Source organism: Ranitomeya imitator, chromosome 7 (assembly GCF_032444005.1).
Source record: "Ranitomeya imitator isolate aRanImi1 chromosome 7, aRanImi1.pri, whole genome shotgun sequence".
Classification (NCBI taxonomy): Eukaryota; Metazoa; Chordata; class Amphibia; order Anura; family Dendrobatidae; genus Ranitomeya; species Ranitomeya imitator.
Window position 1 is genome coordinate 7,659,243 of NC_091288.1, and position 15,902 is coordinate 7,675,144.

The 15,902-nt window shown below is 53.4% G+C and overlaps 1 protein-coding gene across 5 annotated transcripts in view; it reads left to right on the top strand.

Annotated features, from left to right (window-relative positions):
* The window catches only part of CLASP1 (cytoplasmic linker associated protein 1), a 197,302-nt gene extending 185,835 nt beyond the window's left edge, over positions 1-11,467 (top strand). For all 5 annotated transcript variants that reach the window (XM_069732633.1, XM_069732634.1, XM_069732635.1 and 2 more), the window contains 3 exons: positions 5,005-5,211; positions 5,359-5,475; positions 8,734-11,467. In XM_069732633.1, coding sequence (XP_069588734.1) covers positions 5,005-5,211; positions 5,359-5,475; positions 8,734-8,820 — 411 coding nt within the window. In that variant the 3' untranslated portion in view covers positions 8,821-11,467. The remainder of the gene's footprint in view (positions 1-5,004; positions 5,212-5,358; positions 5,476-8,733) is intronic.
* Positions 11,468-15,902: the final 4,435 nt, after the last annotated feature.

A 15,902-nucleotide genomic window follows, 5' to 3' on the forward strand; every position in this document is an offset into this window, starting at 1 on the left:
TATATATATATATATATATATATATATATATATATATATATATATATAATCTCCTTATACTGTGTGTGTGTATATAATACCATTCGATTCAAGCAGTGCTGCATCTTATGGCTGCAGTGGCTTTTCCTCTGATCGGATCACTCCTGCTTTTTTTTTTTTTTGTCCCTGTACCTATGAGCAGAGTCTGAGCGGCGGTGTCGGGGGGACGCTTTATGTGCAGGCTGATATTTGCAGGTACATTTTCCCGCACGCAGCTGCCATGACTGAGTGAGAGCAGCTCCAGAATACGTTGCCCTCCAGCTGCAGGCGGGGTGATCGTCCCACCTCAGAGGCCAGGTGAGATTGCGGCCCCTCAGGTGTTTTTGTAAGTCTGGAGCCTCCCATCTCTCCCCCAATACTACATGAGTGATCCTCCTGCCTGGAGATAAGCGGCTGCCAGAAACGAGGACCACATGAGGCGGCAGAAGTCTGGTCAGCTGTTGGTGTCAGCCGATGTAAATTGCAGCCCCCGGATCTCGTCACTTGTGATTTTAGCCTCCGAAAGCTTTTGCTAGTTTACTGTGACCCTTGTGCTGCAGCCGCGGTGCACTCACCCATCCCAGGTCCTCCGGGTGCAGCAATGCAACAGGAGCCAGTGTGGTGCATAACGCCATCCATCATACAAAGAATGATGTGAATTCGGTTCTGTCTGGGGCGACCTGAGACCCCTCTAAGGCTAAGTTCACATTAGCGTTGCGCCGCTGTTGCGTCGGCAGGAGGAGGAGGAGGAGATTCCTTACCTTTTGGTATCTCCATCGCAGCTTTTGATCAGCCAGGGCTGCTGCACGATCGTCATTGCAGAGTAACAGATGACCGTGCGTCTGCCGTGGTTGATCAGTTGGGAAGTGTAAGGGATTTGTGTGCCCCCCCGTCCAGCGGCCACAGACTAGTGACCTGACCACAGCACCGGAGACCCAAGAATCGATCATGCATCAGTAACGGTCATCCTCCATAATCATACATAGCGCCAAGTGCCCACGTTGCTTGGTTTCTGGGCGCAGGATCTACACCCCATATATTGCCACGACCGGACAGCTGCTTGGGTTTTGTCACACATGAATGTCACCTCTGACGCTGAACTCCTGAAACCATCGTCACACTTCAGTCTCCCCTGAATCTGGTAAAATCCTGAGCTAAAAGGTTTAGTTTTATTGGCGGTAGCAGAGCGGAGCGCAGGATCCCGTCTAAGTGGCTTTTACTCTGTGTACTCTGCGCCATGAAAGCTGCTGTAAATCTCCCTCCGGGCCCTAATTGCTTCATGTAAAGGTTTATGGGCTGTTTACCTGAGCGGATGGCTGAGCGCACAGCTGGGTGGGAACAGATCCGGGACCCTCCGCAGGAGATGGCTGAGCGCACAGCTGGGTGGGAACAGATCCGGGACCCTCCGCAGGAGATGGCTGAGCGCACAGCTGGGTGGGAACCGATCCGGGACCCTCCGCAGGAGATGGCCGAGCGCACAGCTGGGTGGGAACCGATCCGGGACCCTCCGCAGGAGATGACCGAGCGCACAGCTGGGTGGGAACCGATCCGGGACCCTCCGCAGGAGATGACCGAGCGCACAGCTGGGTGGGAACCGATCCGGGACCCTCCGCAGGAGATGGCCGAGCGCACAGCTGGGTGGGAACCGATCCGGGACCCTCCGCAGGAGATGACCGAGCGCACAGCTGGGTGGGAACCGATCCGGGACCCTCCGCAGGAGATGGCCGAGCGCACAGCTGGGCGGGAACCGATCCGGGACCCTCCGCAGGAGATGGCCGAGCGCACAGCTGGGTGGGAACAGATCCAGGGACCCTCCGCAGGAGATGGCCGAGTGCACAGCTGGGTGGGAACAGATCCGGAGACCCTCTGCAGGAGATGGCCGAGCGCACAGCTGGGTGGGAACAGATGCGGGGACCCTCTGCAGGAGATGGCCGAGGGCACAGCTGCGTGGGAACAGATCCGGGACCCTCCGCAGGAGATGGCCGAGCGCACAGCTGGGTGGGAACCGATCCGGAGACGCTCCGCAGGAGATGGCCGAGCGCACAGCTGGGTGGGAACCGATCCGGGACCCTCCGCAGGAGATGGCCGAGCGCACAGCTGGGTGGGAACCGATCCGGAGACGCTCTGCAGGAGATGACTGAGCGCACAGCTGGGTGGGAACCGATCCGGAGACGCTCTGCAGGAGATGACTGAGCGCACAGCTGGATGGGAACAGATCCGGGACCCTCCGCAGGAGATGGCCGAGGGCACAGCTGCGTGGGAACAGATCCGGAGACCCTCTGCAGGAGATAGCCGAGCGCACAGCTGGATGGGAACAGATCCGGGACCCTCCGCAGGAGATGGCCGAGGGCACAGCTGCGTGGGAACAGATCCGGGACCCTCTGCAGGAGATGGCTGAGCGCACAGCTGGGTGGGAACTGATCCGGGGACCCTCCGCAAGAGATGACCGAGCGCACAGCTGGGTGGGAACAGATCCAGGACCCTCCGCAGGAGATGGCCGAGCGCACAGCTGGGTGGGAACCGATCCGGGGACCGTCCGCAGGAGATGACTGGGCGCACAGCTGGGTGGGAACAGATCCGGGACCCTCCGCAGGAGATGGCCGAGGGCACAGCTGCGTGGGAACAGATCCGGGACCCTCCGCAGGAGATGGCCGAGGGCACAGCTGCGTGGGAACAGATCCGGGACCCTCTGCAGGAGATGGCCGAGCGCACAGCTGCGTGGGAACAGATCCGGGACCCTCTGCAGGAGATGGCCGAGCGCACAGCTGGGTGGGAACAGATCCGGGACCCTCTGCAGGAGATGGCCGAGCGCACAGCTGGGTGGGAACAGATCCAGGGACCCTCCGCATGAGATGGCCGAGCGCACTGCTGGGTGGGAACAGATCCAGGGACCCTCCGCAGGAGATGGCCGAGCGCACTGCTGGGTGGGAACAGATCCGGGACCCTCTGCAGGAGATGGCCGAGCGCACTGCTGGGTGGGAACAGATCCAGGGACCCTCTGCAGGAGATGGCCGAGCGCACTGCTGGGTGGGAACAGATCCAGGGACCCTCCGCAGGAGATGGCCGAGCGCACTGCTGGGTGGGAACAGATCCGGGACCCTCCACAGGACGACGCCTCAATACGGCCTCTTATATTACATTGTGCGTATTTTAGAAATTGGTCAGAAATCTGAGTCTGGCAGAGCAGGAGTGTCAAACTCCATTCCTCGAGGGCTGCAACCAGGTCATGTTTTCAGGATTTCCTTGTACTGCACAGGTGATAATTTAATCACCTACACACATAATGATTGCAGCACCTTGTGCAATGCTAAGGAAATCTTGAAAACACGCATGGTTTGCGGCCCTCGAGGAATGCAGTTTGACACCCCTGTGGCAGAGGCTTCGCCACTCCGTCTGCAGACGTTCACAGCCCTGTATCCAGCTGAGAGGACTCGCCACTGAGGGTTTGGTACAGTTGCATCCAGTCTGCACAATAGTATTACCTTCAGGGCAGGAGACTGCTGTGTAGAATACATATGTTTTTGTGCTTTTGATGCGTTTTTTTCCCCAGTCATTGAAGAACGCTGCAGTAACCTGACAACTCCTGAATGGCTTCAAATCTGCACAGTAAACATACATAGCGAGTCCGGATTTCAGAAATTCACTTTGCTGGGACCTTAAAATGCTGCAGTTTTTGCAGGAAAAACGTAATGTATGGACAAACACTGATAGATAGTAACCGACCCTCTGCTGTGATGAGTGTTCGGTCTGTTAGAAAGTGGATCTTCATTTATATAAAGCCCCAGAGAAAAGACTGATTTTGACCATTGGGAAAGATTGTCTGCCGCGTTGGCCAAATTCACTTTTGTTAGTTTTGACTGGTGACCACCCAGACGGTGGATCGGGCGCGCTGGGTCGGGTCGGGCGCGCTGGGTCGGGACCGGGCGCGCTGGGTCGGGACCGGGCGCGCTGGGTCGGGACCGGGCGCGCTGGGTCGGGACCGGGCGCGCTGGGTCGGGACCGGGCGCGCTGGGTCGGGACCGGGCGCGCTGGGTCGGGACCGGGCGCGCTGGGTCGGGACCGGGCGCGCTGGGTCGGGACCGGGCGCGCTGGGTCGGGATCGGGCGCGCTGGGTCGGGATCGGGCGCGCTGGGTCGGGATCGGGCGCGCTGGGTCGGATCGGATGCGCTGGGTGGGAGCGGGCGCGCTGGGTCGGACCGGGCGCGCTGGGTCGGATCGGGCACACTGGATTTTTTTTCTTGGAGGATCATAAGCTGTCGCTCTGTTATCAACCATAAAGATAATCCAATGCGGTCGATGTCGTCTGATACAGTTATTACGACCGATGAACGGCATTTCGCCAACCTTTGTCTGATGTACGGGGGGACATGGGCCTGGAATCCCCCTTCAGATGCGAGGTGATATGGAGGAGTTCTGTCCTCGGTGGAATAGGAGGACGGCATCCAAACTCTTTTCATTCTGCCATATACAGAGCAACGTTTCGACAGTCCCAGTCCTTATGAAGCGCAGCACCATAGTGCAAACAGCAGATTCACGTAGCATTACTAGTGACAGCAATGGGAAGAAGTATCCCCTCCCCCATCCTGACAACTCCGCACACATCTGATATGGAGGACACACAGTGCGGGTCACGTTACATGTCTTCGGTTGCTGTAATGTATACACCAGTGTCTTTCACTTTGCACTGTCATCCATACGCCGTGCAGGGAGTTACTCGGTGTTGTGTGCGGAGTTGTCAGGATGGGGGAGGGGATACTTCTTCCCAGAAGATTGTTCTCGTTCGCTCAGTTGGATGCCGTCCTATTCTGCTGAGGACGGATTTATCCTAGTGAGCTCCTGCAGATCGGGCCGCTGCGTCCGTGCGTATGATGACTCGGTTCCGGGAAGTCCTTATACAGGGCCACATGGACGAGTTCTGTATCTTCAGGTGTTATTGTTCTCTGGTATCAGGACCCTGGTTGTGACGCTGACTGTTGTGTGTTTCAGGTTGTGCGAGCAGCTGAAGAAGCCGCCTCCACCCTTGCCAGCTCCATACACCCGGAGCAGTGCATCAAGGTCCTGTGTCCCATCATCCAGACGGCCGACTACCCCATCAACCTCGCCGCCATCAAAATGCAGACTAAAGTGATTGAGCGCATTTCTAAGGAGTCGCTGCATCAGATCCTGCAGGACATCATCCCCGGCTTATTACAGGTGTGACGCCGTCATGTACGGTATACGGAGCATCGCCATATTCAGCTTCTGTCACATTATCTGGGGTCTCCCATTATGCATCACAGGGGCTTCACTATAAACCGCCGGTAACGAGGCCACTGACCCAGGTTTCTATTCTCCCTGCAGGGCTACGACAATACGGAGAGCAGCGTCCGTAAAGCGAGCGTCTTCTGTCTCGTAGCCATTTATTCTGTGATCGGAGAAGAACTGAAACCGTATCTGGCGCAGCTGACCGGCAGTAAGGTAAGACGGGCGGCCCACGTCATTGGGGCGAAAATACAGCCTTAAGTGGTACGGCGGGTACGGAAAGTATTCACACCCCTTTACATTTTTCACTCTGTTTCATTGCAGCCATTAGGTAAATTCAATAAAGTTCATTTTTCCCTCATTAATGTGCACTCTGCACTCCAAAAAAACAAATGTAGAAATTTTTGCAAATCTATTAAAAAAGAAAACCGGAATTATCACATGGTCATAAGTATTCAGACCCTTTGCTCAGTATTGAGTAGAAACACCTTTTGAGCTTCTTGGGAATGATGCCGCAAGTTTTTCACCCCTGGATTTGGGGATCCTCTGCCATTCTTCCTTGCAGTTCCTCTCCAGTTCCGTCAGGTTGGATGGTGAACGTTGGTGGACGCCATTTTCAGGTCTCTCCAGAGATGCTCCATTGGGTTTAGGTCAGGGCTCTGGCTGGGCCGGTCAGGAATGGTCACAGAGTTGTTCTGAAGCTGCTCCTTTGTTGCGTGCTTAGGGTCATTGTCTTGTTGGAAGGTGAACCTTCGGCCAAGTCTGAGGTCCAGAGCACTCTGGAAGAGGTTTTCATCCCGGATATCTCTGTACTTGGCCGCATTCATGTTTCCTTCAATGGCAACCAGTCGTCCTGTCCCTGGAGCTAAAAAACACCCCCATAGCATGATGCTGCCACCACCATGCTTCACTGTTGGGATGGTATTGGGCAGGTGATGAGCAGTGCCTGGTTTTCTCCACACATACCGCTTAGAATTATCACCAGAAAGCTCTATCTTCATCTCATCAGACCTGAGAATCTTAGTTCTCATAGTCTGGGAGTCCTTCATGTGTTTTTTTTAGCAAACTCTATGCGGCTTTCATATGTCTTGCACTGAGGAGAGGCTTCTGACGGGCCACTCTGCTATAAAGGCTCGACTGGTGGAGGCTGCAGTGATAGTTAACTTTGTGGAACTTTCTCCCATCTCCCTACTGCATCTCTGGAGCTCAGCCACAGTGATCTTGGGGTCCTTCTTTACCTTCTCACCAAGACTCTTCTCCCACGATTGCTCAGTTTGGCTGGACGGCCAGGTCTAGGAAGACTTCTAATGGCAAAATAGAAAAAGTAGGCGCGCATTTACCCTGTTGCAGTGAATATCACTTTATTAGGACATATAAACAAACGGATAGCAGGGAGGGATAGAGTCAGCCACGGACAACGATCGTTTCGTGCTCTACGGCACTTCAACGGGTCCCGTTGAAGTGCCGTAGAGCACGAAACGATCGTTGTCCGTGGCTGACTCTATCCCTCCCTGCTATCCGTTTGTTTATATGTCCTAATAAAGTGATATTCACTGCAACAGGGTAAATGCGCGCCTACTTTTTCTATTTTGCCATTGGATTCTGTATACATTTTTTCTGGCAGCAGCACCCCGTTGATTCAGGTGTAAAGGATTCATACAGCCAGTATCACTTTCTGTGGTGCTAGACCTATAATATAATACGGTCATTGAGTTTGACCTTTGAGCAGTGCGGATGTGTGTTTTTTCTACTATTGGACTAGGAAGATTTCTGGAGGTCCCAAACTTCTTCCATTAAGGGTTATGGAGGCCACTGTGCTCTTAGGAACCTTGAGTACTGCAGAAATTCTGTTGTAACCTTGGCCAGATCTGTGCCTTGCCACAATTCTGTCTCTGAGCTCCTTGGCCAGTTCCTTTGACCTCATGATTCTCATTTGGTCTGACATGCACTGTGAGCTGTGAGGTCTGATATAGACAGGTGTGCGCAGCTCCAAATCAAGTCCTATTAGTGTAATTACACAGCTGGACTCCAATGAAGGAGCAGAACCATCTCAAGGAGGATCACAAGGAAATGGACAGCATGTGACTTACATGAGAGTCTGAGCAAAGGGTCTGAAGACTTATGACCATGGGATATTTGTTTTTCTTAAATTTGAAAAAATTACATTTGTTTTTTTTTTTCAGTGAAGATGGGGTGCAGAGTGCACATTAATGAGAAAAAAATGAACTTCTTTGAATTCACCAAATGGCTGCAAAGAAACAGACTGAAAAATTTAAAGGGGTCTGAATACTTTCCGTACCCACTGTATATGAAGGATTTCCCTGTCCTGGGCGCAGTCCCGTCCTATAGCCTCCTATTCCCCCCCCCCCCCCCCCCCGTCCTTCAGTCACAGTCCTGACTCCCCCGTCCTCAAGTCGTCAGTCACAGCTCTGCTCCGGACCCCCCTGTCCTCCAGTCGTCGGTTGCAGCCCCGGCTCCATAAACCCCAAGTCCTCCAGTTGTCGGGTGCAGCCCCGGCTCCCCCCGTCCCCCAGTTGTCGGGTGCAGCCCCGGCTCCCTCCGTCCCCCAGTCGTCGGTCACAGCCCCGGCTCCCCCCGTCCTCCAGTCGTCGGTCACAGCCCCGGCTATACCCCCCCGTCCTCCAGTCGTCGGTCACAGCCCCGGCTCCCCCCGTCCTCCAGTCGTCGGTCACAGCCCCGGCTATACCCCCCCGTCCTCCAGTCGTCGGTCACAGCCCCGGCTCCCCCCGTCCTCCAGTCGTCAGTCACAGCCCCAGCTCCCCCCGTCCCCCAGTCGTCGGTCACAGCCCCGGCTCCCCCCGTCCTCCAGTCGTCGGTCACAGCCCCGGCTATACCCCCCCGTCCTCCAGTCGTCGGTCACAGCCCCGGCTCCCCCCGTCCTCCAGTCGTCAGTCACAGCCCCGGCTCCCCCCGTCCTCCAGTCGTCGGTCACAGCCCCGGCTATACCCCCCCCGTCCCCCAGTCGTCGGTCACAGCCCCGGCTATACCCCCCCCCCGTCCTCCAGTCGTCGGTCACAACCCCGGCTCCCCCCGTCCCCCAGTCGTCGGTCACAGCCCCGGCTCCCCCCGTCCCCCAGTCGTCGGTCACAGCCCCGGCTCCCCCCATCCTCCAGTCGTCGGTCACAGCCTCGGCTCCCCCCGTCCCCCAGTCGTCGGTCACAGCCCCGGCTCCCCCCATCCTCCAGTCGTCGGTCACAGCCCCGGCTCCCCCAGTCGTCGGTCACAGCCCCGGCTCCCCCCATCCTCCAGTCGTCGGTCACAGCCCCGGCTATACCCCCCCCTGTCCTCCAGTCGTCAGTCACAGCACCGGCTCCCCCGTTCTCACCGCCTCCTTCTGGTGGCGATACTATAGGATTATGTAAGATGGAGGCCGGGTGACCCCTCTGCTGGTGTCCGTTTCTTTAGGGCTCAGATGCCTGTTGGTAACGACTTCATGCATTTCTTCTTTTTCAGATGAAACTTTTAAACTTGTACATTAAAAGAGCGCAAACTACGAACAGCAACAGCAGCTCGTCCTCCGACGTCTCCACACATAGTTAGTGGCATCGCTCTGTCCTGGGCGGCTTCTAGAAAGTGGTGGCAGAGAATGCGCCAGCAGCTCCCGTGCGCAGGACGTGTCCGGTGACGGCTGCGATTAACACTAATAGAACTCACAACTTTACCGGTGGAGCGGCCAGCGAGGGTCCAGGGCTCCAGCGCTGAAGGGGATTTATTAGTCCAGAAAATGGCATTTCTCTTCTCCATTTAAAGAATTTTCCTAAAATGTAAAAAAAAATAAAGACAATAACTGCCCCAGTCCCGAGCGGCAGAGAAGACGCCACGAGCCGCCTCTCGAGTTGTTGCAATCAGTATTTTATTTAACTAAAATGTATGTGAATTCTCAAATTCTCTTTTTCTTGAACTGAATGTAGATTTGTGAGCCGGTGAGGAGGCGACTTCCGCTCAGCATCTGCTTTCCACGTCGCAGCCGCCGCTGCTTTGCAGCTTCTGGTTCTTTTTCTTACCTGTTTTGCTGTTTTATTTTGTAAATATTCAGCGAGCTCGTTTTACTGCAGCCGGTGCCGTCCGCGGAGGGAGCCGGTTACACCGTGGTTAACAAGACACATTAAAACTATTTCACATTCTGCGAGTGGACGAGACCTTATTTAAACGCCCGTTCTCCTTCCCACAACCCTCAGCACGAGTCTGCAGTGGCGGGGGGCAGCGTCTGGGGCCGGGCGACCACTGAGGATTCTTTTAAAACTTATTTTTTTTTTCTTCTTTTTTTTTTAAAACTAATTTGCGAGAAGATTTGCGCCATCAGGACAGTTTTACAGTGTAGACCTTCAGCTGTGAGAAAAGATGAAGGACAGTTGGGCTTTTTCCAGTGAAGGGTTAAGTGGTTTTTACCTTTAGTCCAAGTCTTCAGTATACGCCCATGGGGCCGAGGTTACTCCTGCATAATCTGGTTCTCACGTGATGGCGGCCACATTTAGTGGTCTCCCGGGTAAAATGTTGGCATGGCAGCCACGTGTTGCCATGAGGCTCGCTCTCCTCCGGGCACAGACGCTCGCTCTCCTGCAGTCTGGTGGTCTCGCTTCTGGTTTTCTGCATTGTTTTCCATATGGAGGGGATTTGTCTGTCACTTAATTTATAAGATATTTAGTCACCGTGTAAATAGAATACAGGTGGCGCTATAGAGGTTAAGTCCTCTTTTTCTCAGAAGAGGCAATTTGCATATTTAATTTCCCAGAGGAGCATTGCACGGCGAATAAGTCTCCTTACCTTACCAAGCCAGCTGGTATGTCACTCTCCATAAGGAGAAACGATACCCTTAGACCCCAGTCCAGAGCCTCTCACCTCTCCAAATCAGTTCTCATGCTTTGCACTGACGAGGGCCAACAGCCCGAAACACCGAGTCTGCGAGCAGAGATACTGATTTGGCTTTTATCCTAAGTCATATTACACGACTCGTTAAAGGGTTGGTTGTGACTTGTAGGATCGCTACTTCCAACAGGTGGCGCTATAGAGTAAGTCCTCTTTTTCGCAGAAGAGGCAATTTGCATGTGTAAATAGAAAGCCCCCATTGTCCTGTGTGGACGATGCTCTAATGCAGTGTTCCCCAAGTCCGGTCCTCAAGAGCCACCAACAGGTCATGTTTTCAGGATTTCCTTGATAATTCCATCACCTGTGCAATATTAAGGAATTCCTGAAAAAATGACCTGTTGGTGGCTCTTGAGGACCGGACTTGGGGAACACTGCTCTAATGGAAGGTGCAGACCCTACTGCGGCGGGTGGTCTGCGAGTCCTATTGTATAGCGCAGAAGGAGTGCGGCTCGGGCCTCACATTTGGAGTGCTATGCTTGATCCCTATTGCCTGTTCGGTGTACTGGTGGCGGCCGGGTCCCTCAGCTGTCGCGCTAATGAACTAATACTGTAAGGATTTCTTCTTTCGTGGCCTCGCGTGGTCATCCAGCGTCACATTATGTAACTAGCAGCTTGTGTTGCTCCGGCCGTCTGTGTCGGCTGCAGGTCTGGGTGGCGGGAGCTGCAGCGCTTTATCACTAACGGAAATTTATAAAGAAGCAGCTTTAATACCAAACCCCTCCTTGCCGTCCTGTAGTCTCGGAGTGGCGGCGGCATGTGTCCCTGCCGTCCTGTAGTCTCGGAGTGGCGGCGGCATGTGTCCCTGCCGTCCTGTAGTCTCGGAGTGGCGGCGGCGGCATGTGTCCCTGCCGTCCTGTAGTCTCGGAGTGGCGGCAGCATGTGTCCCTGCCGTCCTGTAGTCTCGGAGTGGCGGCGGCATGTGTCCCGGCTCCTGGTCAGTGGCGCTCTGGATGTTGCCTACTAACAGCCTGTCTGATCTCAGCGCAGTTGTCTTTTTATCACTTGTCTCCATCACACCCTGTGTATTCTGTACAGAGCTCCTACACGTCCGAGGCACACAGTCTGGCGGGGGTCATCATTGCACCGTGTGGGGGAGACCCCAGCACCACAGTATACAGCGGAGTACAAGGGGTAATGTGCATGGATTATATCTGTATTTATATCTGGATTGTTCACCTTCCCCGTCTATCATGACAATTGTACAGATTTTTTGTTTCTTTCTTTTGTTGCATTAACCTGTATGTGATAGAATTTGCTATAAAAGAAAATGAGAAGAAAAAAAAAATCTTGAGTTTGCTTTAGAATAAATTAAATTTATGTTTGTGTGGAGTTGTTCTTTCACCAGATCCTGTAATGAATATTTCTTGTGAGCAGATTTGTTGTAGTTTTATACCCAACATTACATAATAAAGGCCACAGCAAACTGATGAGTTCACAAAGCAAGCTATCAATATGGCCGCCGTCTCATCATCCACCCAAAGGTTTGGGCATGTTTGGTAAATTTATATCGATTTCTGCAAATAAAAAAAAAATACACAAAAATGGAGCAGATTCAGCAGTGTGTGAACACGATACACTGCAATCATGGTGGTAAAAAAAAACCTCCTTCATCCTACGGTGCTTGGTCAGTAACGTGCTGTACAGTGTTTGGAGCAAATTGGGACAAAAGCTTCTCGGGGCTGAGTGTAGTTCCATAGGTTGGAAGCCGACCCCGGTCTGTGAGGGGCAACATCCCTCCATAATTGTTTGTCACTAGATTTACTATAACCCATAATGTTCTGTGTATCGAAGAAGCTAAACATGTCCAACTGCTCCAACCTCTCGTCATACGGCCGAGGCCCCCCGTCCCGTGTGACGCAGCCGAGGTCACCCCCCCCCCCGCCCCGTGTGTTGCAGCCGAGCCCCCCCACCGTCCCGTGTGATGCAGCCGAGCCCCCCACCGTCCCGTGTGTTGCAGCCGAGCCCCCCCACCGTCCCGTGTGATGCAGCCGTGCCCCCCCACCGTCCCGTGTGTTGCAGCTGAGCCCCCCCCACCGTCCCGTGTGTTGCAGCCGAGCCCCCCCACCGTCCCGTGTGATGCAGCCGAGCCCCCCCACCGTCCCGTGTGATGCAGCCGTGCCCCCCCACCGTCCCGTGTGTTGCAGCCGAGCCCCCCCACCGTCCCGTGTGTTGCAGCCGAGCCCCCCCACCGTCCCGTGTGATGCAGCCGTGCCCCCCCACCGTCCCGTGTGTTGCAGCCGAGCCCCCCCCACCGTCCCGTGTGTTGCAGCCGAGCCCCCCCACCGTCCCGTGTGATGCAGCCGAGCCCCCCCACCGTCCCGTGTGATGCAGCCGTGCCCCCCCACCGTCCCGTGTGTTGCAGCCGAGCCCCCCCACCGTCCCGTGTGTTGCAGCCGAGCCCCCCCACCGTCCCGTGTGATGCAGCCGTGCCCCCCCCCACCGTCCCGTGTGTTGCAGCCGAGCCCCCCCCACCGTCCCGTGTGTTGCAGCCGAGCCCCCCCACCGTCCCGTGTGATGCAGCCGAGCCCCCCCACCGTCCCGTGTGATGCAGCCGAGCCCCCCCACCGTCCCGTGTGTTGCAGCCGAGGCGCCCCCCGTCCCGTGTAATAACCCAGTTGTTGCCTTTGAACTCTCTCTAATTTCTGAATGTCATTTATTAAAATGTGGAGCCCAAGACTGGATCCCATATTCTAGATGCGGCCTCGCCAGTGATTTACAAAGGGTTAACAATACGATAGGATTTTCTCTCTCTTTTTATACACCCAAAATCTTGCTTGCTCTTGCGGCTGCTGCTCGGCTTACTTGTATCCCGAGTCTCCCGTCCTCCTCCTGTTCTGTGGTCCTGAGTATTCTCCCATCTAATGTATATGCAGCTATAGGATCACTCTGTGCATTACTCTACATTAATCCTCTATTGCCGATTGTTTGCCCATCCGACGTCTCCTCCACATCGTTCTGTAATATTGTGATGTCGGGGTCAGATTTTATATCCTACATAGTTTGGCGTCGTCCGTGAAGAATAAGAATCGGACGGACACTTTACTCTCAGCCCATCCACAAGGTGATTAATCTTCACTTCACCAAAGTGGTTGTAAATCTTCGTCTGTCCCGACTTCGTCTTCTGGATGTGATTTTTTTTTTTATACGACTGTCAGACTTTAGTGAACAGGAGAAAGATGAAGAACGTTGCTGGGAATAAATGACATTTAGGGTGATGGGCCCAGCGTTATGTAAGGAGCACAGAGGGGGAAGCTCACAGAGACTGGACCTCGTAGTTGACTACATGCATGGTCTCGGTGACCATGTGCCGGCCCTGCCCACTTTTCAACATATTGGTGAAGATGGTGTAAAACGCCAACGGGTGGAGTTCAAGTCCTTTTTCCTCGCTGAAGAGACAATTTGCATATTACATTTCCCAGAGGACCATTGCACAATGAATAATCCTCACTGACAAGCCAGAGCCGGTGTGTCACTCTCCACAAGGAGAAACGTTCCCTCCTAGACCTCAGGCCAGAGCCTCTCGCCCAGACAGATCAGAGCTCACACTTCGCACTGACGAGGGGCAACAGCCCGAAACACCGTGTCTGCAAACTGAGATTCTGATTTGGCTTTTATCCTAAGTCATATTGCACGACTCGTTAAAGGGTTGATACTGAATTGTAGGATCGCAGCTTCCAAGTCCTTACTGACTAGATCATTTGCATATCCATGCAAAAACTAACATTTTAGAAGGCAGCATGGCGGCTCAGTGGTTAGCACTTTATATAGAGTAGCATGGTGGCTCAGTGGTTAGCACTTTATATAGCATAGCATGGTGGCTCAATGGTTAGAATTGTATATAGGGCAGCATGGTGGCTCAATGGTTAGAATTGTATATAGGGCAGCATGGTGGCTCAGTGGTTAGCACTGTATATAGGGCAACTTGGCTCAGTGGTCAGCACTGTATCTACGGTGGCTCAGTGGTTAGCACTATTTGCAGCTCTGGTGTCCTTGGTTAATAACATGCTATGGACAACATCTGTAAGGAGGTTGCAAGAGTTTTTTTCCAGTTTAGGTGAAAACATTTGCCTGAATATCCATGTGTAAAATCAATGGGACACTGAGCTATATAGGATAAGCGGGCTATGTGCGCTGTATAAGGCAATACACAACCATAATTTCATAGAAAAGCCCTGAGGCAGAGCTGTGTGACTGCAGACTTCTGTATCCCCAGCGCGCACTGTGGAGATTCGCTGGGTTCAGGACCGGAGGGCACGTATGGGTTATACATACTCCCGGCCAGTGGGTGTGGCCTCTCTCCATACACTTGTGCGAAGACTCCGCCCTCTAGTCAGACACGCCCACTGGCTGGATGTGTCACTAGATGAGGAGGGGGCGTGTCCTAATAGAGGGCGGAGTCTTCACTCCATACAAGTGTATGGAGAGAGGCCACACCCACTGGCCGGGAGTATGTATAACCCATACGTACCCTCCGATCCCGGGGCTGAACCAGCAACTCTCCACAGTGCACTCTGGGGGATGTATGCGTGCAGTCACACAGAGACACTGCAGACTTAGTGGTTTTGACTGGACAACCCCTTTAATAATAATTTTTGGCACAGTGACAAGTGCATCCTGATCCTGGAGGGTTTGTAGCAACAGAGGGTAAAATGAATGCAGGGAACATCTCCCCCAAAACAAAGAAGGCAACAGGTCCATTAATCTAACGAGAAGATCCCGCGGCTTTTCACGTTGCTTTTATTAAACGCTATCGATTGCAGCTTGTGGATCAGGGCCGCTCTCTCTTAATAGGAGGATTATTTGAGCAATGGCCAATCTTAAAAGCAACAAATGACTATCTTCCCAGTATTTTGTATTCCTGCTCCATAGAGACGAGGAGCAATGTGCCGAGATCCCGGCGTTCGTCGCTGGTCTGGCTGCAGTAAATCTCCATGGAGACTGACACAAGATAATTGGATGGCAGGAAACAGCCACAATTAATGCAAAATCCACACTCGACTGTCAGGTGCTGGGGATAAACCGTGGCCATTGAGGCTGAAGATGAACATTTCATATGTCGGCGATAACGCTATGTTCACTGTTACTTAAGCCTCCAATATGGTGGGAGGTCGGAGAACCCTGTGCAACCAGCCACAACCTCACTTCTACAAGACCCCCCAGCGTGTGGCCAGCAGGTCCCAACATGTCCTGCATCAATGATTATAATAGGACTAGGAGCAGGCTGGGCGAGGATGGCCTGAGTTCTGCTCACCATGTCTTGTGGTGAATGGATATTATTAATTGACATTACAATCATCTGCAAAGAAAGAAGCTGTGATACTTCTCTAAGCCGAAAACCCCTAAACCCTCGCACCTCCAGTACACCCCAATAGAGCCATAACGCCTTCACGTAACTAAGCTTATGTCTATAAAACCATTATACCCCAGCATAACCAGTATGTACACGAGAGAAAAAGCGGGTTCCCTGTTAACGTGAGTGAAACCAACACCCCATTTTAAGATCACACCCCGTTCTGATGGCCACACTCAGTTCCCCCCTCCCTCACCCACAAAACTACTGGTACCCAAAATTAAAATGACATTTTCCTGCAGGCTTATGTAATGCCAGAAGAAACACTTGTATAACACCTACTACATTAGGTTTTAACATAAATCCATAACTTCTCACAGCACACTGCTTTATTGACATAGCCATGGAGCGTGTCATCTTACAAATTATGGAATACTAAGTAAGGGATCAGAACCAATAACAGTAC